At 54.7% G+C, this 22278-nt stretch overlaps 1 protein-coding gene across 7 annotated transcripts; it reads right to left on the bottom strand.

Annotated features, from left to right (window-relative positions):
- Positions 1-923: 923 nt before the first annotated feature.
- Positions 924-22276, bottom strand: G6PD (glucose-6-phosphate dehydrogenase). Of its 7 annotated transcripts, XR_004966864.1 has the most exons (15): positions 21433-21606; positions 20753-20883; positions 12844-12881; positions 12641-12749; positions 11014-11231; positions 9818-9976; positions 9552-9677; positions 8220-8313; positions 7548-7734; positions 7052-7287; positions 6874-6950; positions 6667-6759; positions 6513-6578; positions 5479-5622; positions 924-1547 (listed from the first exon to the last, which is right to left on the bottom strand). XR_004966864.1 is itself a non-coding variant. In XM_036304363.1 (14 exons), the coding sequence occupies exons 1-14, from the start codon at positions 21524-21526 to the stop codon at positions 5610-5612; spliced, it is 1641 nt and encodes a 546-aa protein (XP_036160256.1). In that variant the 5' UTR covers positions 21527-21606; the 3' UTR covers positions 4182-5609. The 7 variants fall into 7 exon arrangements, 6 of the variants coding, with proteins under 6 accessions (XP_036160256.1, XP_036160258.1, XP_036160253.1 ...); XM_036304363.1 differs by lacking the exon at positions 924-1547 and having other exon boundaries at positions 4182-5622; XM_036304365.1 differs by lacking the exons at positions 924-1547; positions 5479-5622; positions 21433-21606 and adding an exon at positions 21775-22276 and having other exon boundaries at positions 5873-6578; positions 20753-20880.
- Positions 22277-22278: the final 2 nt, after the last annotated feature.

Below are 22278 nucleotides of genomic sequence, written 5' to 3'. Positions count from 1 at the left end.
CCCACCCCTGTCAGCGGGACTCCTTCTGGAGGGCAGCAGGGTGGCATGGGAACCACAGAAACATCCGTGCTCTTTGACCCCATGACTTCACTACGGGGAAGCTGACGTTCCAAAATGCAGAGAAAGCTTATACAGCTAGGCAGTGCCAGATCTCTGGTTAGAATCCAGTAGCTTCTACACTAGCATACACATCACCCTCTCTCTTCTCCCTAACAAGATCAAGGTAACCCTAGCTGATTTGGTTCAGTGGATAGAGCGTCAGCCTGCAGACTGAAGGGTCCCAGGTTCAATTCAGGTCAAGGTCACATGCCTGAGTTGTGGGCTTGATCCCCAGTAAGGGATCCCCAGCAGGAGGCAGCCGATCAATGATTCTCTCATCATTGATGTTTCTATCTGTCGTAAGTGTTTCCCTCCACGTCCTGCGTGGTTCAGGGTTCGGGTCTGGAAGAGGAGCCGCACAACAAATGAAAAAGAAAAGACAGGAGGTAATTTGGGAATATTGGGGGACCAGGCAGGCAAGTCCAACTCAAGAGGAAGGACTTCCACTGTGCTCAGGCCTCACCAAGCTTTTTATAGTGAGGGGTAAACAAGGTAGTGGTTACCAAAGTTACACTTTTCTTGTGAGTTTCACTTGTTTACACCATGGTTATACTTCCTGCACTTCCTCAGCCCATTAGATTCCCAGATAAGATCTAGGGAGTGTTATAAGGTCAAGCCTAATTATGCTAAGAGGACTGTGCCCTCTAAGCTAGGACTTGTTTGTGACTTTGCCAGCAGGTCAGTCAGAGGCTTAACCCTATATCAGTTTCCCACACTATCTCTCTTCCTTCCTCTCTGAAATCATAAAGGTGTATTTAAAAAAAAAAAAAAAGATCAAGGTAGTTTCAGGACCCTGCTGCTGCAGTCGCGGGTTAGTATTTAGATTTTTTTTTTTTTTAGTATTTGGATTTTGTTGTGGAGTTTGGTCTTGGAGATAATGGTGACCATGTGCCAAACCCTCCCATATTTGTGGGCATTGAACCTGGGGCACCATGCCTTCCTCACTGGTCTCTCCTGCAACGCTCATAGTTGTGATGTCCCCTAGAGGGAGCTCTCAGTCATTCACACTCCTGGGCTGCCAGCCAGGCTTGGGGCATCTGCCAGGAAGGTCGTTCTTAGGGGACATTGTTGTCATCTTGCTCACAGCTTTGTGTGCGTCCTTACTTTTCTCTGTGACTGTTTTACGATGGGAATGCAGAGAGGAATAGACCCTCGTGTCACAGGCACTCATGTCCGTGACCCGGTACAGGCAATCGCATGAGGTGGCAGAGAATGTCTCCTCTGGGCCCTCTTGCTTGGGTCCCAGCGTAGCTCCCATAGCTGAGGTGCCAGTTGACTATTTTGTCTTGGGTCCTCATGTGCCAGTTGATACCATCAACAGACCCCTCTTTCCCTCTCAGTGTGGACACCGATGGTTCCGTTGTCAGTTGATGACAGTCATGTGTGCTCGTGTGCTTCTGCCTCGGTGCAGGTACCTACTGCCTCTGCCCCAGACTTGGCACCCGAAGCTGAAGTGACAGTCGAATCACCTCAATGGTCCCTCATTCCCCTCTGCTGTGTTGGCTGTCCCTCTGTTGACTTTGACTGTCTCCACCCGGGCCCTCATGTGTGAGCACCCAGTGTGAACTGATAGTTGGGGGTCCCATTGGGCCCTTATGTCTCTACCTAGTCCCTCCATTCTCCTTTCTGCCGTAAATATGCGTATCTGGGCTTTCTGTTGATGCTGTCACCTGGGCCCTCATATCTCTGACTTGTGTAGCTACATAGAGCTGAGGTGACATTTGAGTGCCCTTATGTCTGCCCCAGTGTAGCTCTCATCACTGACTTGTGTTGTGTCTTGGGTCCTCATGCTGTGCCTCAGGGTAGGGACTCAGATCTGAGGTAACACTGAATACCCTCATCTGTCCCTCATACCTCTACCACAGGTTAGGCATCAAGAGCTGATGTGAGCCCAGCTGGTGTGGCTCAGTGGTTGAGCATCTACCCATGAACCAGAGGGTCACGGTTCCATTCCTGGTCAGGGCACATGCCTGGGTTAGGGGCTGGATTCTCAGTGGGGGGCATGCAGGAGGCAGCTGATCAGTGATTCTCTCTCATCATTGATGTTTCTATCGCTCTCTCCTTCTCCCTTCCTCTCTGAAATAAAAAATGTTGTGTGTGTGTGTGTGTTTTTAAGAACACATAAAAAAAGAGCTGATGTGAGCCCTGGCTGGGTAGCTCGGTTGGTTACAGGGCCCTCCCAGTATGCCAATGCTGTGGGTTCAATCTTCAGTTAGGCCACATACAAGAAGCAACCAATGAGTGCCTAAATGGGTGGAATAACAATCTGTTTCCTCACCCCTCCCTCCCTTCCTCTCTCTCAATTAAAGACCCCCCCCCCCACACACAAAAACCTGATGTGAAAGGTGACTCCACTCATGAGCCCTTAAGCCCCGCTATAGTCTAGGCATCTAGAAGTTAAATGTTAGTTGAATGTCAAAACCTGGACCCAATCAATGCCATGCCTCAACCCCAGTACCAGAGCTGAGGGAGCTGTTGGCTGTCCTCACATGGCCCTTCTGCTTGGTCCCAGTGTACAGATTCGGTGCCAGTTGCAAGCCTTGTACCTCAGCACCAATGTTGCCACCCAGAGCTGAGGTGACAGGTGTCTTTCCTCACCCAAGAGCTATCACATCTGTTCCAGTGTAAGCACACAGGTATGTCAGACGCCTCTCCTCACCAGGTCTGTCACCTCTGTTCTACATTGTAGGGCCCCAGAGCTGAGGTGACATTTGACTCAGTTCAGTGAGGCCCTAAGGTCTGTGTTGGAATGTATTAACCCAGAGATGAGGTGACAAGTGACTGCCATCACCTGATCCCTCATGCTTGTGCCTCATTGTAGGTACCCGGACCGGAGGTAACAGCTGAATGTCTCTACCGGGGACCTCATGCCTCTTCCCCATTGCAGGCTCCCAGAGCTGACATGACAGCTGGCTGTCCCCATCAGCACTTTTACCTATTTCTTCCTCATAGGCACCCAGGGGTCAGGTGACACTTGGGTGTCCTCCCCAGGGTCCTCACATCTATGCCTCAGTGTAGCACCCAGATCTATGCCATAGCAGATACACCCAGGGCAGGATCAGACGGGGAGGTCCCCAGCCCCTCCTCCCTGCTCACACACGGTCACCATGTGCTGGGGGCCTGGGAGGAGCTGGGGGGCCCCTCCATGGCCCCTGCTGCTGCCCCTACTCGGATCCTCCCACACTTCTTGGAGGGGCCCCCTCGGTGATGCCATGCCAGCACCTTCCCCTGGGAAGGACGACCCCTAGCACACAGATCTGCTAGGCCCCTTAAAGTCTGTAAAGTTTTTTGGGGGGGCTCTGTGAAAGGGCTCTGAGTACGAAGACCCCCGCGGGGTTTGGAAGGGCCCCTGAACCTTTGCTTATCTGCTTTTGCCCCCAAGGCTTTGACGTCCTCAGGTCTGTATTTTGAGGATTTGGGTTTCAGGAGTCCAGGCTAGGGCGGGTGGGGATTTTCCGCGAGCCGGCAGGGCTGACAGCGCCCTCTGGTGGTAAGCAGGGGGAAGGCGTGGCTGCGTCTTCAGGGATTGGCTCTGCACCATTCAGGTCACCATCTGGGGGTGTATTGCTCTTTGTGCCATCCTGGGCCTTTTGCAAAGCCTCCTCTACCCCCATCGTGGCCACGTGACTGCACCTCAGAGTCAAGGGTAAGACCCTCTGTAGCCACACCGGAGCCAAAGGGTTACAGGGAGCCTGAGTCCCTAGGATGGCCCATTGTCCCTTTTCCAGGGCGCAGGGGTGAGGACCAAGGCCACGGCACCTGGCCAAAGCCTGGCCCCCAATCCTGTCCACATGGAGCCTTCTCAGGTGCTCTGCGTGGACCTGACGATCCACACTCAGCTTTGAAAAGCCACCTTACTTAAGGGTCTGTGACCTGTCCCTGTCCCATAAAGCTCCTTTCCCTATTCAATGGGGTCCAGGTGAACTTCTCTCCCTGCTCCCACGTCCTGGAGGTGCCGCCGCCCATGGTGAGATGGAGATGGGGAGAGAATGAATGGTGCCCAGAGATGGTTTGTATATGCTGTGTACGTGTGGGGTGACGCGCCGTCCTCGCTTATGGGATGGCAATAGGCTGATCCACAATTTGAATTTCTTCCTCTATATATTGCTTCCGCAGAGACCTAAGCAGAGCCTCAGCTCATCCCTCCTACCTGGCGCTCCACCTGTCAAACTGCACGGGATTCCCAACTGCTGCCATCCCAGCCCAGGGGGACTGTGCAGGAGTAAGAAGTTGGCTTTCAATGGCAGACCAAGGATGGTGGGAGGAAAGAGCCCCAGGCAATTGCTTCCCAAGCAGGGGTGGGGGACAGAGGGAGCACAGGCCAAGCTGGAGGGAGGATTTGTGGTGGTCATGTTCTTGCTAACAGCTTGAGGGCCTTCCCCATCCTGGAACCCTAGCCCTGTCAGTGGCAGGGCCTCAGGATGTGTTCTTACCTCCCTGGGACTGGAGCTTTCCTCCCCTGGTCATTTTCTGGGTTGCTGGTTTCTTCCCTCCAGAAAATGTACTACCCACCATCTGATCATTTTGTCGTTGCTAATCCTCACTGGAGGACATTTTTTCCATTGATTTTTTTAGGGTGGAAGGGAGGGGGCAGGGAGAGAAACATTGATGTGAGACACAGGATCAAACCTGCAACCTAGGTATGTGCCCTTGACTGGGAATAGAGCCAATGATCTAACCATTGAGCCACACTGGCCAGGGCCATCTGATCATTTTATCTGTTCCTTTTGTTTCTGGTTGGCTGCACCTAAAGGAACCCAGGCCTATGAATGCAGGGACCACAGTGCTGGTTCCTGCCATCTTTCCAGTGCTCAGCTTAGGAGCTGGGGAGGAGGGGAGACAGCCACACAAGGGGTGCTGCCTTTGTTTCGAGCATACTGGGTTGAACAGTGTGCCCCCCAAATCCGTGTCTCCCTGGAACTTTGGAATGCCACCTTATTTGAAAATAGTGTGTCTGCAGAGGTAGTCAAGGTAAGTTTAAGAAAACAGGAGAGAGATACACACAGCAAGAGGGCTACATGAAGATGAAGGCAGACGAGGATGTGCCTACAAGCCGAGGAATGCTCGCCACCAGCAGAAGTTGGAAGAGACAAGGAAGGTCCCTCCCCTAGCTTGGAGGCAGTGCAGCCTTGCCCACTCCTGGATTTCAGACTTTTGGCCTCCAGGATTGTGACGGGATAAGTAAGTTATAAGCCCCCAGTGCATGCTTGTTACGGTGGCCCTGGGGAACAAACACAAGCGGAGCCTCCATGACCTCAGGACCCCAGCTGTCTGCCTCAGAGTGGCCAGGCTGTGGCGCCTCCCTGGACTACCTCCTCCCTCTTGGCCTCCAATGTTAGTCACAAGCCTTGCTGCCTTTCCTTCCTAAATCCTTCTTACTTCCATGGACTGGCAATGTGCCAACGGCCCTCATGGAGTCCCTGCAGTGACCTGGCCGGGCAGGAACACTCAGGGTGCAGGTCCGTGTGGGCAGCACGCTCACGGAAGCATTCAGGTGGAAAGGACTCGCTCTATCCTTGTGTCCTGTGGAGTGGGACAGGGTGAAGGCACAGAGGTGAGGGGGACTCTGGGGGTACTGGGATGCAGGAAGGGGTCACGAAGGGACACAGGGGGCAGAGGTGAAGGACACTCAGGTTCCTGGACCAGCCAGTAGAGGGAAGTGGCTGACAGGGAGGGGGTGAGGGCTGGGTCCCGAGAAAGGCAGGGAGCCAGAGGCCCCCACCAGGTGGACTGGCCTCGTGGTCACAGGAGGCAGAAAGGAAACAGCCAGGGGACAGGTGTGTTCGTGGATTTAATGGGAAGGGCGGAGGTGGGGCATCCCACCTGCTGCTTCTGCTTTTCTAGTAGCAAGAGGGGCACCTATGGGGGTGGGCCATGGAGTGCAGTTTGCCTGGCAGGGCACAGGGACGGTCAGGGGGCCCAAAACATGGGCGACTGCTGGGCAGCATGGAGTCCCCTCCAGCGGGTGATGAGGAATGTAGAGTGGCCCTGAGGCTGGTATGGCCACGCTGGCGCCCTTCCCCGGGCTCTGAGGAGCCTGCCCACAGGCAGTGGAGGGGTCGGCCGGCCACTGGCCCAGTGAGGCCCACCCACTGATCCTCCCCCTCGTCACTGACTCCTGTCCTAGGAGGAGCCTGGGACAAACGGAAGGGCCATTCTTCTTCCTTCCGTTCGGGCTCAGTCCTGTAGACAGAGGCTGGCTCAGGCGGGGCCAGTGGTGGCCAGGGATGGTCACAGCGCGAGTGTCGGTGGTTGAGGAATGTAGCTGGGCCCGAGGCCGGGAATGTGAAGCTGAGGCCTATGGTCCCGAAGTCCTCCCGATGTGGGGTCAGGCGGTGGGGAGGTGGGAAGGGCAGAAACCAACAGGGGGTGGGGAGGGGCCCAGGGCTCAGAGCTTGTGGGGGTTCACCCACTTGTAAGTGCCCTCATACTGGAAGCCCACTCTCTTCATCAGCTCATCTGCTTCCGCTGGACCTCGGCTGAGAGAGATGGGCAGAGGGGAGACATGAGTGTCCCCCCCAAGCTCCAGGGTCCTCTTCCGTTGCCCCCGCCCTGTCTGCTCCTCACCTGCCGTAAACGTAGGGGATGGGCTGCGGCTTCTCGCGCTCGATCTGGTGCAGCAGCGGCGTGAAGATCCGCCAGGCCTCCCGCAGCTCGTCACTGAGGGGATACACGTGTGTCTTTGGGGGGACGTGGGGGAAAGGGCGGGTGCAGGCTGTGCCCACCGCCTGGAGCCCAGACCCCCGGCACACAGAAGCACGGGAACCCCCTCACCTGCGCACAAAGTGCATCTGGCTCCCACAGAACACGTCCAGGATGAGGCGCTCATAGGCATCGGGGAGCTTCACGTTCTGTAGGAGAGGGTGTCACTGAGGCTACCCACGTGCCCCCAGCCCCCCCAGGGTTCGGTGCCCCCCAGGGCTGGGCAACCCCCGCCAGGCTGTGTGCCCACCTTGTATCTGTTGCCGTAGGTGAGGTCCAGCTCGGACTCCTCAGGGTTGAAGAACATGCCGGGCTTCTTGGTCATCATCTTGGTGTACACGGCCTCGTTGGGCTGCACGCGGATCACCAGCTCGTTGCGCTTGCACTGCTGCTGGAAGATGTCGCCGGCCACGTCGCGGAACTGCAGGCGCACCTCGGCCTTGCGCTCGTTCAGGGCTTTGCCGCAGCGCAGGATGAAGGGCACCCCTGGGTGGGTGCGAGGCTGCCTCAGGGCTGGCTCTGCCGCAGCCCAGGCCGGTGCCGTGTGTGTGACAGGGAGCGGGTGTGCGACAGGGTGTGTGCTCAGAGCAAAGGCGTGTGCGTGGCCCTGTGTAGGGAGGCGGCCGGGTCCCACCCTGTTGGCCCTTTCCCTTCTGGCGTCCCCTGTCCCTGAGTGGTCAGACCCTGGGGAGAAGCGCTCTGTGAGGGCTGCCAGCCTGCCCGCCAGGCGGGGACATGTTACTCACCATCCCACCTCTCATTTTCCACATAGAGGACAACAGCTGCGAAGGTGGCAGTGGTGGATCCCCGGGGCACCGTGGGGTCATCCAGGTACCCTTTGGTGGCCTCGCCCTTTCCCTTGGGATTGCCCACATACTGGCCCAACACCACATTTTTCAACTGCGCCTCTGAGATGCATTTCAACACCTTGACCTGTGATAGAGGCAGGGAGAGAGGGGTCCCTTGAGTAAAAAGATGGAGCTAGCCCAGCCAGTGTGGCTCAGTGGTTGAGCGTTGACCTATGAACCAGGAGGTCATGGTTTGATTCCCAGTCAGGGTATGTGCCTGGGTTATGGGCTTGCTCCCCAGTGTGGGCTATGCAGGAGGCAGCCAATCGATGATTCTGTCTCATCGTTGATGCTTCTATCTCTCTCTCCCCTCCCTTCCTCTCTGAAATCAATAAAAATGTATTTAAAAAAAAAGATGGAGCATAGCATGAGCCACATGACCCCAGAGCCCCCAGAAAACCCTCATTTTTTCTGAAGAAGAAGCTAAGTCTTAGGCAATAGGTCAGCCCTTGGTCACACAGCAGTCACTGCTAGTCCTGCAACATGACATCTTGGTCTTCTGATTCCCAGCCCAGGGCACGCCTTCATCAGAGCTGGCAGCGAGGACCGGGAGGGTGTGCCTCCACCCACCTTCTCATTGCGGACGTCGTCCGAGTCCGTGGAGGCTGGCTTCTCCATGGCCACCAGACACAGCATCTGCAGCAGGTGGTTCTGCATCACGTCCCTGGTAGGGAAGCAGGCGGAACTTGGTCAGGGCTTCCAGGTGGGAAGGGAGGTGTGAGGAGTGAGCCCGCCTCAGCCCCCTCCCTGTGGGCCAGGTTTTGGGGGCTGGAGTTTCAAGTGGGAATTTTTATGTTTTTAATCCTCACCAGACGACATGGATGGATATATATATATATATGTATGTATATATATATATATATATATATATATATATATATATATATATATATCTTTACACACACACATATATATTTTAAAATATATTTTTATTGATTTCAGAGAGGAAGGGAGAGGGGGAGAGGGGGAGAGGGAGGGAGAGGGAGGGAGGGAGGGAGAGAGAGAGAGAGAGAGAGAGAGAGAGAGAGAAAGAAACATCAATGATGAGAGAGAATCATTGATAGGCCGCCTCCTGCACTCCCCACACTGGGGAGCAAACCAAAACCCAGGCACGTGTCCTTGACTGGAATTGAACCCAACATCCTTCAGTCTGGAGGCTGACGCTCTATCCACTGAGCCAAACCGGCTAGGCAGAGAATATGTTTTTACTGATTTTTTTCTTTTCTTTTTTTAAAAAAATATATTTCTTTATTGATTTCAGAGAGGAAGGGAGAAGGAGAAATAGAAACATCAATGATGAGAGAGAATCATTGTTTGGCTGCCTCCTGCACACCCCCAACTGGGGATCGAGCCCGCAACCCAGGCATGTGCCCTTGGCCGGAAATCGAACCTGGGACCCTTCAGTCCGCAGGCTGACGCTCTATCCACTGAGCCAAGCCAGCTAGGGCTGATTTTTTTTCTTTTTGAGAGAGAGAGAGAGGGAGGGAGGGAGGGAGAGAGGAGAGAGAGAAACATAGATGTGAGAGAGGAACATCAATTGGTTGCCTCCTGTACACACCCTGACTGGCGATCAAACCCACAATCTGGGTATGCACCCTGACTGGGAATTGAACCCGTGCCCTTTTGGTATATGGGACGATGCTCCAACCGAGTCACACCAGCCAGGGCTCAAGTGGGCCTTCTCTGAGCCGCAAGTTACGAGGTTCCTTTCCTAATCCTTAGTGTCTCCCTGGTTCCCTCAAGGGAAGGAAGGAGGCAGTGACCCTCCGTTCATAGCTACTGCTGACTGATATCACTCCTGCAGAATTTGAACTTTGGGGTGGAGAAGAGGAACCCTGCCGGGGGGCAGGCTTGAGCCCCATGCCCATTCAGGCCTCCTAGGAAGGGGTGATGGGCTCTCACCGGATGATCCCAAATTCATCGAAGTAGCCCCCGCGGCCCTCAGTACCAAAGGGCTCCTTGAAGGTGAGGATGACGCAGGCGACATTGTCCCGGTTCCAGATGGGGCCAAAGATCCTGTTGGCAAACCTGCAGGAGGGGCAGGGCAGAGGCTGGTGCTGCATCCGATGGGGCAGCAACAGGGCAGGCTAAGCACCCCCCCCCCCCCAGTGCCCGTCCCGGACCCAGTCTCCCTTCACCCCATCCCCCAGGCCTATCCCCAGCTGCACCTCAGCACCATCAGGTTCTGGACCATCTCCTTGCCCAGGTAGTGGTCGATGCGGTAGATCTGGTCCTCACAGAACAGGGAGGAGATGTGGTTGGACAGGCGGTCGGAGCTCTGCAGGTCCTTCCCAAAGGGCTTCTCTACAATGATGCGGTTCCAGCCCCTGCAGGAGCCCAGAGCCACATGACTCCCGCACCCTCCCTGGGGAGCAGTGGCCAGAACCTCAGCTAGTGGGGGGGCAGGGGGAGGGGACAATTATCTCTGTGGGTTTTAAAATGGCAAAAAGTCCCTTTCTTTGTTAATCCCCACTGAGAGTTAACATGGCATTCTGTATTCAAAACCAGGCCAAAGAAAGAGATGGCTGTAGCTTTGGGAAAACAAGGGAGTGACCAGGCCCAGGAAGCGGGATTTTGTGGAGCAACACCGCCACCTTGTGATCGGGAAGGGAACCTTGGGAAATGCCCAAAAACCAACGCAGCCGCAATGGGCAGTTTCATGGAACCATACTGCCACCTTGTGGTGCTATTGGGGATTGCGTCCAGGAAGTTGGATTTCTAGTGAGATAAACCTTGAGGGTCCACATGAGACATTGGAATGTAAATACGTGTGGTAGCATTTTCAGTAAGAATGTTGGAAAGCTACCGTGTTTGCAGCCTATTCCATTCTTTGTGGAGCTAATTCATGTCGAGCCTTTTTGCGACTCCCTAGAGCAGTGGTCGGCAAACTCATCAGTCAACAGAGTCAAATATCAACAGTACAACGACTGAAATTTCTTTTGAGAGCCAAATTTTTTAAACTTAAACTATATAGGTAGGTACATTGTTATTAACTTAATTAGGGTACTCCTAAGCTGGCCTTTGCTAAAAACGTCCGCAATCTGATTGAGGTACGTTCACTGAGATCGACCCCTTCCAACTCTCCCATCCACACTTGTATACTTGTTTCGTCTATCTCCTTTCCGAAAACCGACTTCTGCGCATGGGCCACGAAGTTTCAATCGCACTGTACGTGCGCGCCCGCATGTGGTATTTTGTGGAAGAGTCACACTCAAGGGGCCAAAGAGCCGCATGTGGCTCGTGATTTTGCCGACCACTGCCCTAGACTAGTGTGCTCCGGGTCTATGGACAGCTGCCAGGGCAGGCCAGTTCCAGGTAGGGCACACGGAGAAGGCAGGAAGGAAGGGCAAAAGACAAGCCTTACGTCTGGCTCATGCAGGTCTCTCGGATGTTCTTGGTGACGGCCTCATAGACAGTGGGGGGCAAGGCCAGGTAGAAGAGGCGGTTGGCCTGTGACCCCTGGCAGAGGGTGTTTATGTGGTCATTGAGGTGCTCGTAGGAGGCTGCTTGATCGTACTGGCCAGACACGTAGGAGTTGCGGGCAAAGAACTCCTCCAGCCTGGCCTTCTCCTCGGGGGTGGCCTGGGGGAGACGGACACAGGGATGTCAGCCCCTCCTCACCCATCCCGCAGCCAGGGCAGGCTCCTCTGGGAGTCAATCAGCCTACCCCACACTAGGTTCACATCCCCATTTTGTCAGCTTCGCACACCAGAAGGGGAGCCAAAGGCAGCATGGATCATTGCAGGAGATGGGGCTTCGCAGTCCCAAGCAAGGGCCAGGATGGGGACAGTCACCCCTGGGGACCTTGTGCTCTAAGACAGAAGTTAGACTTCAGGAAAGTTTGACCTGGGAGAAACACACTGGAGGAAGATCGCTCTTTCTAAAGTCATTACTCCAAACTTGGGTGTGTTGGGAAAACGCAAATCTAGGATTTCCACGGTCTAGAGCAGGGGTGGGGAACCTTTCCTCTCCCAAGGGCCATTTGGATACTTACAACATCATTTGAGGGCCATACAAAATTATCCACTTAACAATTAGCCTGCTAGGCTCTATCCCTGGCCCTGGTCGGGGCTCGTGCAGAAGGCAACCAAACCATGTGTCTCTCTTACACTGAAGTTCTCGCTCTCTGTCTCTCCCACTCCCATCCATTCTCTCTAAAAATCAATGGAGCCCTAGCCAGTTTGGCTCAGTGGATAGAGCGTCTGCCTGCAGACTGAAGGGTCCCAGGTTTGATTCCCCTACAGGGCACATGCCTGGGTTGTGGGCTTGATCCCCATTAGGGGGCGTGCAGGAGGCAGCCAATCGATGACTCTCATCATTGATGTTTCTCTCTCTCTCTCTCTCTCTCTCTCTCTCTCTCTCTCTCTCTCTCTCTCTTCCTCTCTGAAATCAGTAACAATAAAACAAATAAAAAGGAATCTAGAGAAGTTAAATAAAAAAAAAATCAATGGAAAAAATATCCTTGGGTGAGAAATAACATCTAAATAAATAAATAAGTGACCTTTAAAAAAATTAGCTTGCTATATTTGGTCAAACATTTAATTCACTCCTAATGCCTTGGCAGGGCTGGATCAAAGGATTTTGTGGGCCTTATACGGCCCTCAGCCCGCACGTTCCCCACCCCTGGTCTAGAGGCTTTTTCTGCTCCTGGTCTTGGGGCACAGTGAGTCCCCATGAGGGGGAGCTGGGAAACAGAAGTCTCAGGCTTGTAGGGTTCCTACACACCACCCAGCGCGCCTCCTTGTCATCAAGGAAGTGGCAGAAGCAGCAAGGCAGAGTTTTCTGTGCCAACTTGGCAGAGTGGTGTGGGTGGTTTTGAGGAGGGAAAGGATGGGACGCTTGGGCATGAGGGTCCCCAGGTGACTGTCTTAACAAGGCCTGACCCTGTCAGGACACGGAGAGGAGGGCTGGGCCTCGGGGCCGGGGAGAAGCAGAGAGCGGGAATGGGAGGAGGGAAGGGCACCCCTTCACAAATCTCAGAAGCTACTCACTTTGAAGAAGGGCTCGCTCTGCTTACGGATGTCAGCCACCGTGAGACGAGAGCGGGCATAGCCCACGATGAAGGTGTTTTCAGGCAGAAGGCCATCCCGGAACAGCCACCTGAGGGCAAAGCATGGCTGTGGGCAGGGTGGGGGGGGGGGTGGGGAAGGCCAGGAAGGCTCAGGGCAGTGGGATTAGTGGAGGAGGTGCTTACCAGATGGTGGGGTAGATCTTCTTCTTGGCCAGGTCACCCTGTGGCAGAGGGAACAGGCATGGTTAAGAGAAGCTGGGGAGCCCAGCTGGCATGGCTCAGTGGTTGAGCATTGACCTATGAACCAGGAGGTCAAGGTTCCATTCCCTGTCAGAGCACATGCCCGGGTTGTAGGCTCGATCCCAGGTGGGAGGGGCGTGCAGGAGGCAGCCGATCAATGATTCTCTCTCATCACTGATGTTTCTCTCTCTCTCTCTCTCTCTCTCCCTCTCCCTTCCTCTCTGAAATCAATAAAAATATATGTTTTAAAAGAAGGAGAAGCTGGGGACATGACCTAGGGTGTCTCCCCACTTTGAGCCCGGTTACTCACTCAGGGTCAGCACTCAACCACAAGCATACCTGTCTTCCTCCTTAATGTAGTCAGAGGAGCTTGAATGAGAGCCTGTGCTAGCCCTTTACTGTAGCACCCACGTATCGCAGGAGCCACCTTGAAGTGGATGGACCCTGTGCTGGCCAGGAGGCACCACGACCAGCCTGGCCACCCTGCAATCACACAGGCCATGGTCTCTGGCCTCAGTGCAAGCAAGGGGAGCCAAACCCCAACCAGAGAGCCCACGTCCAGGCAGCTCTGAGGCTAAAGAAGAAAACCTGAATACTCCCACTCAGTGGAACCAAATGGCGGTGGAAGTGGCACATATCAAAACTTGTGTGATGTGGCCTTAAGTGCTGATGTTGGCAAAAAAAAAAAAAAATGGCTTGAAACTAATGAGCTAAGCATTCAATTTAGGAAGTTAGAAAATAGGACAATTTAAAAAAATTTCTCACCCGATGACGTTTTCATTGATTTTTAGAGAAAGAGAGAGAAACACATTGATGTGAGAAACATCGATCGGCTGGCTGCCTTCTGCACATGCCCCCAACTGGGGCTGGGGATCGAACCGCAAACCTGGATATATGTCCTGACCGGGAATCAAACCCACGACCTTTTGGAGCATGAGATGATGCTCCAACCAACTGAGCCACACCAGCCAGGGCAAGCACAGTAGAATTTTCAAGCCAAACAAATTACAAGGCAGGAAATAAAGAATTAATAAAATGGAAAACAAAGCAAAAAATGAACAAAGCCAAAAGCTGGTGCTTGAAAAAGACTAATAAAACCCTCCCTGGTTTGGCTCAGTGGTTAGAGCATCGGCCTGCAGACTGAATGGTCCCGGGTTCGATTCCCGGTCAGGGCACATGCTGGGGTTGCAGGCCTGATCCCCAGTGGGGGGCATGCAGGAGGCAGTTCGATCAATGAGTCTCTCTCATCATTGATGTTTCTCTCTCTCTCTCCCCCTCTCCCTTGCTCTCTGAAATCAATTAAAATATAGTAAAACAAAACACACAAGAATTGAGCAGAGGGTAGAGAGTGGGTAAAGCAAGATGGCAGAGCACTGAGGGAGCTGGGCCATGGACAGTGGCCGTTCATAGAGCTATTCTGTCGATTTTGTGTGCGTGTGAAAATTTCTAAAAGAAAAGCAAGGGTGTGATACACGGCAACTGTGAGCAACGATATAGCGAACGAACCCCACAAATTTGACAGAAGACTCATTAGAGAGAATCAAAGTTCCTTCTCCCCAAGCTCCAGTCCAGTGGCTGTGGGCATTCCCACGAGCTTTCACTTTGTAAGCCGATGATGGAATCCTCCCCTCCAGCTGGGAGACGGTCACAGGCTCCTGGAGGGGAACAGAGCAGCGAGCCCTTTCATCTGCCTGCCCTGTAATTGAAGCTCGGGACGGGCCCGGGCACGTCCCACGCTCCACTCAGCGTTGCCAATCAGTGGGGTGGGGGTGGCAGGGGGAGAACATGCTAGGCTGGGATGGATCTGAATTCGCCCCAGGCAGAAAAAAAGGAGGCCATGCGACTGGGACCAACGCAATCCCAACCTGGTTAAAACCCCTCTGCAGCCGGCCGGTGTGCCTCAGTGGTTGAGCATCGGCCTGTGAACCAGGAGGTCAGGATTCGATTCCTAGTCAGAGCACATGCCCAGGTTGTGGTGGGCTTGATCCCCAGTGTGGGGCGTACAGGAGGCAGCCGGTCAATGATTTTCTCTCATCATTGATGTTTCTCTCTCCCTTCCTCTCTGAAGTCAATTAAAAATATGTATTTAAAGAAGTCTAGTGGCACCTTAGGATAAATAAAAAAAATCCCTCCAAAGACAGGCAGTTAGGAGGCACTGGGGGCCTAGGGGGGGTGCTCCTGGGGGAGGAATCCCTATGTGGGTGGAGGTGGGGGAAGGCCTGGTGCCTTGACTGTTCATGTTCCTCCTGTCCTTTGCTTTGTCTCCAATGTCCTTGGGTGACCTGACCTCTACCCAGGGCTTAAGGTGGGGACCTGCATGCAGACAACTCCAAGTGTCTTCCAGCCCAGAGTTTGCTGAGCACCAGGCTCACACAAGCAGGTGTGGACTGGCCATCTCCAGTCGGGACCCCAAACTTGCAAAGTGGGCCGTTCCCAAACCAGGGTATGCTGTGCCGGTGCCCCTGCCCAAGCCTACCAACTGCTCACAACTGACCTCCAAATGGTTGGGAGCGCGTCCCTAACTGCCACCTTTCACGTGAAGCACTGCCATAGTGGCATCAGATGGCTGCCCTCACCGGGCCTTTAAGGTCCAGCTCTGAGCGCAGTCTGGGCTCCGAGCTTCCCCTCTCTGTCCTTCAGCGCCCAGGAGCCTCCACAGCGGCAATACCCATAGCGAATAGCAGTGCCCGCCTCTGGCTTCTCCCATCAGTGGGGCTGGATGAGGACTCTGCTTCTGTCACCTTGGCTTAGTGTTGGCCTGTTGTTCAAGAGAGGGCTTGCTGGGGACTAGTCCGGAGGAAAAATAATCAGAAACTTGGCCTGCAAACACCTCATGGCAGGAGCTGTTTGCCTACCATCGCATTCCAGCAGGCTGTGGGCAATGGCGTGGTGGCAAGGGACTAGTTTCCTGTCTGCTGAGTCACAGTGCCCCACACCCCAACTGTTTGTTCTTGCCATTCTCTCTGGGATTAATTAGCAATAGAACCTGCTTGTCTTGTTCCGCTCAGCCCCTGCAACCAGCGGTCTGCTGGGCTCCAAGTCACCTAAGGAAGAGGTGGCACAGGACCCAGGGCAGTGGGGGGCGGGGGGCCTGGCAGCTGCTCTCTTTGGGCCGGCCTGGGTTGGACTCCTCTGCAAGAAGGCATGCGGGAAGACACTGATCAAATTTAAGCATGCCACATGTGGGTGTGGAGCAATTACAGGGGCTTTTGGTGAGATGCGGCAATCTTTCCTCTACCCTTCATTTAAAAAAATATTTGCATTGATTTCAGAGAGGAAGGAAGAGGGAGAGAGAAACATCAATGATAAGACAGAATCATTGATTGGCTGCCTCCTGCACGCCCCACACAGGGGATTGAGCCCACAACCCTGGCATGTGCCCGGACCAGGAATCAAAGTGTGACTTCCTGGTTCGTAGGTTGACAGTCAACCACTGAGCCTCACTGGCCGGGCCCTAAACCCTTCATTCTGCTGGAGGACCACAGCGGGGAAGGAGCTGCCTGGGGACATGGTGACTTAGCTGGAGAAGCAGGACCTTATTGGGATCTCCAGCCACCAGTATCTGGCTTGGCTGGGGCAAAGGAACCCGGGCCGCCACCTGCTTGTTGCCACCCAGGTTTGACTTCTGTATCCTGTCTTATAAGCCCAAACCACTGCTGCGGTCAGTTTGTGAGGGTTTTATGGCAGAAGGCGTGACAGAGAGCGCCAGGGACTGGCTGCCAGCTCAAGGCCCTGAAGGGTGGGCCATCCCATCCCTCTAGGGTCACTGAGGTCAAGGATCTGCTGGGTGCCCGACCGGCGTGGCTCAGTTGACTTATGAACCAGGAGGTCACTGATCAATTCCTGGTAAGGGCACACATCCGGGTTGCAAGTTCAATCCCCAGTGGGGAGTGTGCAGGAGGCAGCCGATCAATGATTTTCTCTCATCATTGCTGTTTCTATCTCTTTCTCTCTTGTTCTCTTTCTTTTCCTCTCTGAAATCAATAAAAACACATTTTTTAAAAAGGACCTGCTGCATCTCCTGGGGTGGAGCCTGGGCCCTGGCTGGGTACCAGCTGGCTCTTGGCCACTGGGCTGAGATAACTGGGGGCTGCTGAGGTAGGTTTGGCTGCAAAGCCAACAAAAGGGCCTCCCTACTCCACCCTGGGGCTGGTGAATCACCAGGACTTTGGGGGGGGGGGGTGTTGCCAATATCATCATGACACAGCAAGAATTTTATCGGCCCAAGGGGAAGGCAGTCCAGAAAAATTCCGAGGAAAGGGAGGTGCCGGGTTGCCAGGTCATCCTTTGTACCCGTCACTGGGATGGGTCCTGAGCACCCATTGAGCCCATGGCCTCTGTGGTCCAGGTGGGGAGATTGAGGCCCAGAGAGACGAGGGGCTGAGAACCAGGCAGTAAGCCAATCCTGTCCAAGTCGATTCCCAGTCTTATCTCTTTCTCTTACTCCCATTCCTCTCTATGACCTTGGAGGGAAGAGTCACTCCAGGCTGGCCGAGGCCCTACCAGATGGGGAAGGAAAGGATCTGCTGGGCCCAAGATTCTTCCCCACATGCTTGTCTGTAAAGAAAAACTGGTTTCTTTCTTTAAAAATTTCTTTTTATTATTGATTTCCGAGAGGAAGGGAGAGGGAGAGAAACATCAATGATAAGAGAGAATCATTGGCCAGCACCGGTTTGGCTCAGTGGATAGAGCGTCGGCCTGCGGACTGAGGGGTCCCAGGTTCGATTCCGGTCAAGGGCATGTACCTTGGTTGCGGGCACGTCCCCAGTGGGGAGTGCGCAGGAGGCAGCTGATCGATGTTTCTCTCTCATTGATGTTTCTAACTCTCTATCCCTCTCCCTTCCTCTCTGTAAAAAATCAATAAAATATATATTAAAAAAAAAGAGAGAATCATTGATTGGCTGCCTCCTGCATGCCCCCTCCTGGGGATTGAGCCCACAACCCAGGCATATGCCCTGACCAGGAATGGAACCATGACCTCCTGGTTTATAGGTCGACACTCAACCACTGAGCCACACCGGCCAGGCAGAAACTGGTTTCTTTTATCCCAAAGTTTTCTGGACTGGGACAGTAAGTACCTACATGCTCTTCCTACTTGGGGTGGGAATCCTGAGACGGAGGGAAGTGGCTACACAGAAGGGGGAACAGACAGCAGCTTCAAGCCCATTGGGTAACCCCATGAGCCAGCATTACAATGCTCCCCGGAAGGAAGCTGGGTGTGTGGCAAGGGTTGGGTAAGCGGGTGGGGGAGGAGGAAGGGGCAGAGGGCTGCCCCGAGGGGCCCACCAGTCACCGGGGGGGTCTGTGTTTGCTCTTCCCTTTGCATGGAATGCTCCCCCAGCTCTGGCTCCGCAGGCCCCTCCTTTGAGATCTGGCTGCTGAGGGATGGGGTAGGTGACACAAGGGCCTGCTTGTGTCTCCTATCACATGCGCCACTCTGAATTCTTACTGGGCTGCTAACTCACCTTGGGTCCTGGGCCCCCAGCACACAGGTCCCAGGGGGAGGGCGGGGCCTGTCTCTGCGCTGCAAGGAGGCACTTGATCGCCATTTGTTGGATGAATGAACAGAAAACTCACTGGTTTCCCACAGTACCACCCTACCTACCTCCTACATGGAAGGAGCAGGCATGGGAGGCCTGACTCTGGGAGGTGTTCTAAGTGCTGAGTGTGGGAGGCTGGCCCACTCAGCTCCAGCCCCTCTAACAGGAGGTGGAGAAATGAACAGGAGCCCTCCTATGGAGGACAGACACCCTGTGCTCCCCCACTCCACCTGTTGGAGCGGCACTTCCCATTTCTGCTCTGGAGGCTTCTGGTTGTCACTCTCAGGCAGAGGAGAGCAAAGGGGAACCCTACCAATTGCAAAGAAACAAAGTTGCCCAACCCCAAGCTGGTCACAGGTGAAAGCAGTGAGGAGTCACAGAATCAGCTCGGCGAGTCCAAGGACCCCTGGCATTTGCTTCAAAAACTCTCATTTGCGCCCAGCCAGTGTGACTCAGTGGTTGAATGTTGACCTATGAACCAGGAGGTCACAGCTCAATTCCCCATCAGGGCACATGCCCAGGCTGTGGGAGGCAACCGATCAATGATTCTCTCTCATCATGGATGTTTCTCTCTCTCCCTCTCCCTCTCTGAAATCAATAAAAAGATATGAAAAAAAAGCCCTCATTTACTATGTGGAAACACAGGTTCAGAGAAGGGGAGACACTTGCCCCAGGTCACACAGCAAGGTTGGATGCTCTCAATGAAACATCTAAAATGTGAGGGCCTGGAGCTATAAGCCATTTATTGTGGCCTGGGATGCTCTGTTGGAGCATCCTGTGACAGGCTGGTATGGGGATAAGGGAAAGGAGGAGACATAATCCTGAGTTACTTTCCCTTCCAAACTATTTCCTGGAGAAAGGGCCAAAGGGTCAGAGTCCTAGGCCTTAAAGTTGGCGGCTCCTCTAAGGGGGCCAGGCTTGGGCGAAGGGTGGAGGCCAAGCCTTTCTCCCTGTGCTCCTCCTGTGCATTCCCCCGACTTGAGCTTATGGGGAGGCAGAGGATGGTGCTTAAGGGGGACCTTCCTACCCTCCACCAGCAGACCCTCCTCCCCGGCTCTGCCTCCAGCCCTGTATTCTGGCTCTCCTTTTCCAAGCTGTGAGCAGAATCACCAAGTTGGCAGGGAGTAAGCTCTGTGAAGGGCAGCAGCACGCTATGCTACATGAACAAAGAACCAAGGTCCTCCAGAGCTGAGGGGACCATGACGTGAAAGGCGCAGGGAGACAATGCCTACACTGTCAAGAGCTAACTAGTTTTGGTAGAATTCTTTTTTTTTGTTTGTTTGTAAATCCTCATCCAGTGATTTATAGAGAGAGTAGAAGGGATGGAGACGAGAGAGAGCAGAAGGGAAGGGAGAGAGAGAAAACACCCATGTGAGAGACACACATTGATTGGTTGCCTCCAGCACGCACCCTAACCAGGGCTGGGGTTCGAGCTTGCAACTGAAGTATGTGCTCTTGACTGGGAATTGAATCCATGACCCTTCAGTCGTCAGGCCAACACTCTAACCACTGGCCAGGACTTTTGGTAGAATTCTGGCTCAAGATTATATAATAAGTTACAAGCAAAAATGGTCATGCGCTGCTTAGTAGATTCTTGGTCACGAGCAGGGTTAAAAATGAAGAGGCCACTTTGACTTCCAGATGAAGCTCTGGCCGCTCATCTCACCAGCCCATGGACACATCTTGCCGCCTGGCAGATCTCCCTTCTGCACCTCACACTGGGTGGGGGTGGGGGGGGGTTAGGGTGGGAGTCATGGTCTTTCCTTTCAGAGCAAAATGACGGTGCCACTGGCTAGGCAATGGGGCTCTTCAGCAGGCTTTGGAAGCTGAGGCAAGGAGACAACATTCAAAGAAAGGATGAGTGTTAGTCCCCGGGGAACTTGATTTGGTAGCGAGAGACAAAGGTGCAGATAGGACCTCAGATCCTGCCTCTGGAATTAACTGGCTGTGTGACATTTGTCAAGTCACAAACAGGTTTGAAAAAGACAGGCGTGGCATGAATAGCCTCCCCTGTTTGCACCTCACTTTTCCCCAGGGAGGAGGAAGCCCAATCAGACTGTCCCTAAGGACCTCCCAGCTCTAGGACACAGGTCTACAGTCAAGGGCTGTGCAGAGATTTCAGATACACCTGGAAGTGAGTGTATTCCAGGTGGGGCTGGGGTGATAATGGCACAGAGGCAGGAACAAGAGGGAGAGCCCAAGTGGCCCCCCAACAATCAGGTGGGAAAGCTCCGCACACAGCAGGAAAGGATCTTAAGCAATATCGCGCTCTAACTTTGGATTTTCAGAGGCAGGGCCTGGGGGAGACTCACCGATGCCCCCATGATGATGAAGATATGTGTTTCGGACTGATGGAAGGCATCACCCTGGAACAGCTCTTCCCGCAGGATCCCGCACACCTGGGTCCGGCTCAGGTCCACCTGCTCTGCCATGATGCTCTCTGCTGAGAGAAAGACTTGTTGGCAAGGCAGGAGAGCAGAAAAGCTTTGAGAAGTTGGTCCCTCTCTTAAGGGGTCTTTTGGGCTCTCACCCAGCTGAGGTCTAATGATTGAAACCACTCGCTGTGAATGGCGGGGGCAGGAGCAAGATGGGGGGGGCGGGGTTAGAAACTTCTGGCTGTGGGTTCTGGCCATACTCCCCAGAGCAGCCTTCTTTCACAGTGGACGTTATAAAGTTACACAAAGCACCAGTGGATTCCAACTGGAGCCTCAATTCTGGGGAGTGAGCAAAACTCTGCTGGAGCATCTCACCCAGGAAACCAGGTGGAAACTCCCCAATGAGCTGGATGGAGCATGTGAGACCCTGCAGCTCCAGCCCTCTTCCGGCCAAGCTGGGAGACTCCGGCAAGTCCCTGTCCCCCTCAGGGTCTGTCTCCTCAGGGGTCCAATGGGGACGATTGGATGTGAGACCCTTTGATTTTGCCCGGCTACCCGGCGCGGCACATCGGAGGGCCTCGCGGCGCAGCACGCGCCTCGGACGGCGTGACACTCACCCGCTTCGTTACCTGTGCCTCGTTGCCGCCGCCCGTCGCGCTCGCAGCCCTGGAGTTCCTGGCAGTTTCCGGGGGCTGAGACCCGCCGGTCCATTTAACTAGCGGAGGCGGGCGCCCGAGCTGAGCTGACCGCCTCAGGCGAGGCGCGCGGGCGGGGCCTCCACGGACCCCTCCCTTGCGGGGGCGGGGCGCGGGCAGGTGCGCGCGCATCCCAGGCTGCGCGAGGGAGGGGCCCCCTCCAGCGCGAGGTCTCCTCCCTTTGCCCGCCCCGCCCCTTGGGCACCTGCGCCGGTTCTTGAGCCGCAGTCAGGCTGCTGTTCCCGCCGCCGCTGTCCCGCGTACCTGATGCCTAGCAGGTTCGGGCGCAGCTCTGCGCCGTTCGCTCACTCATCCATCACAGGCTCGGCCCGGCCCCTGCAACCGGCTTTCTCCTCCGACCCCGGTCGCCCTGCGCCCTCGCGAAGGGCTCCACATCCGCCGGCGGCGTGGCCACGCCTCCTGGACCCCCGTTTACGGCGTGGCCCCGCCTCCTGGTCCAGACAGGTCGCCGGCTGGGGTCAAACCAGCCCTATTAAATCGCCTCGTCGTGGCTCCTCCCCTTGCGGGGGCGGGACGGCCGAGCGACCGGGGGCTGGATGCCGCCGCTGGAGAGACTAGGGGAAGTGTGGGCTTGATGCCGGGAAAAGCAGCGGGTGGTACACGTCGCTAGGGAACGTACTGCGGGCCGGCTGAGGCTGGCGGGCTCGGGCTTTCTTGGGAAACAGCCTCCTTCACACCTCTTGCCGGCCTCCTGGGTGGGGCGGGGCTTGCGTGTTTTACTTCCCGGTACCACAGCAACGACACCGG

Source organism: Myotis myotis, unplaced genomic scaffold (genome assembly GCF_014108235.1).
Source record: "Myotis myotis isolate mMyoMyo1 unplaced genomic scaffold, mMyoMyo1.p scaffold_m19_p_4, whole genome shotgun sequence".
In the NCBI taxonomy this organism is placed as follows: domain Eukaryota; kingdom Metazoa; phylum Chordata; class Mammalia; order Chiroptera; family Vespertilionidae; genus Myotis; species Myotis myotis.
This window is presented reverse-complemented; position numbering and strand designations above follow the sequence as displayed.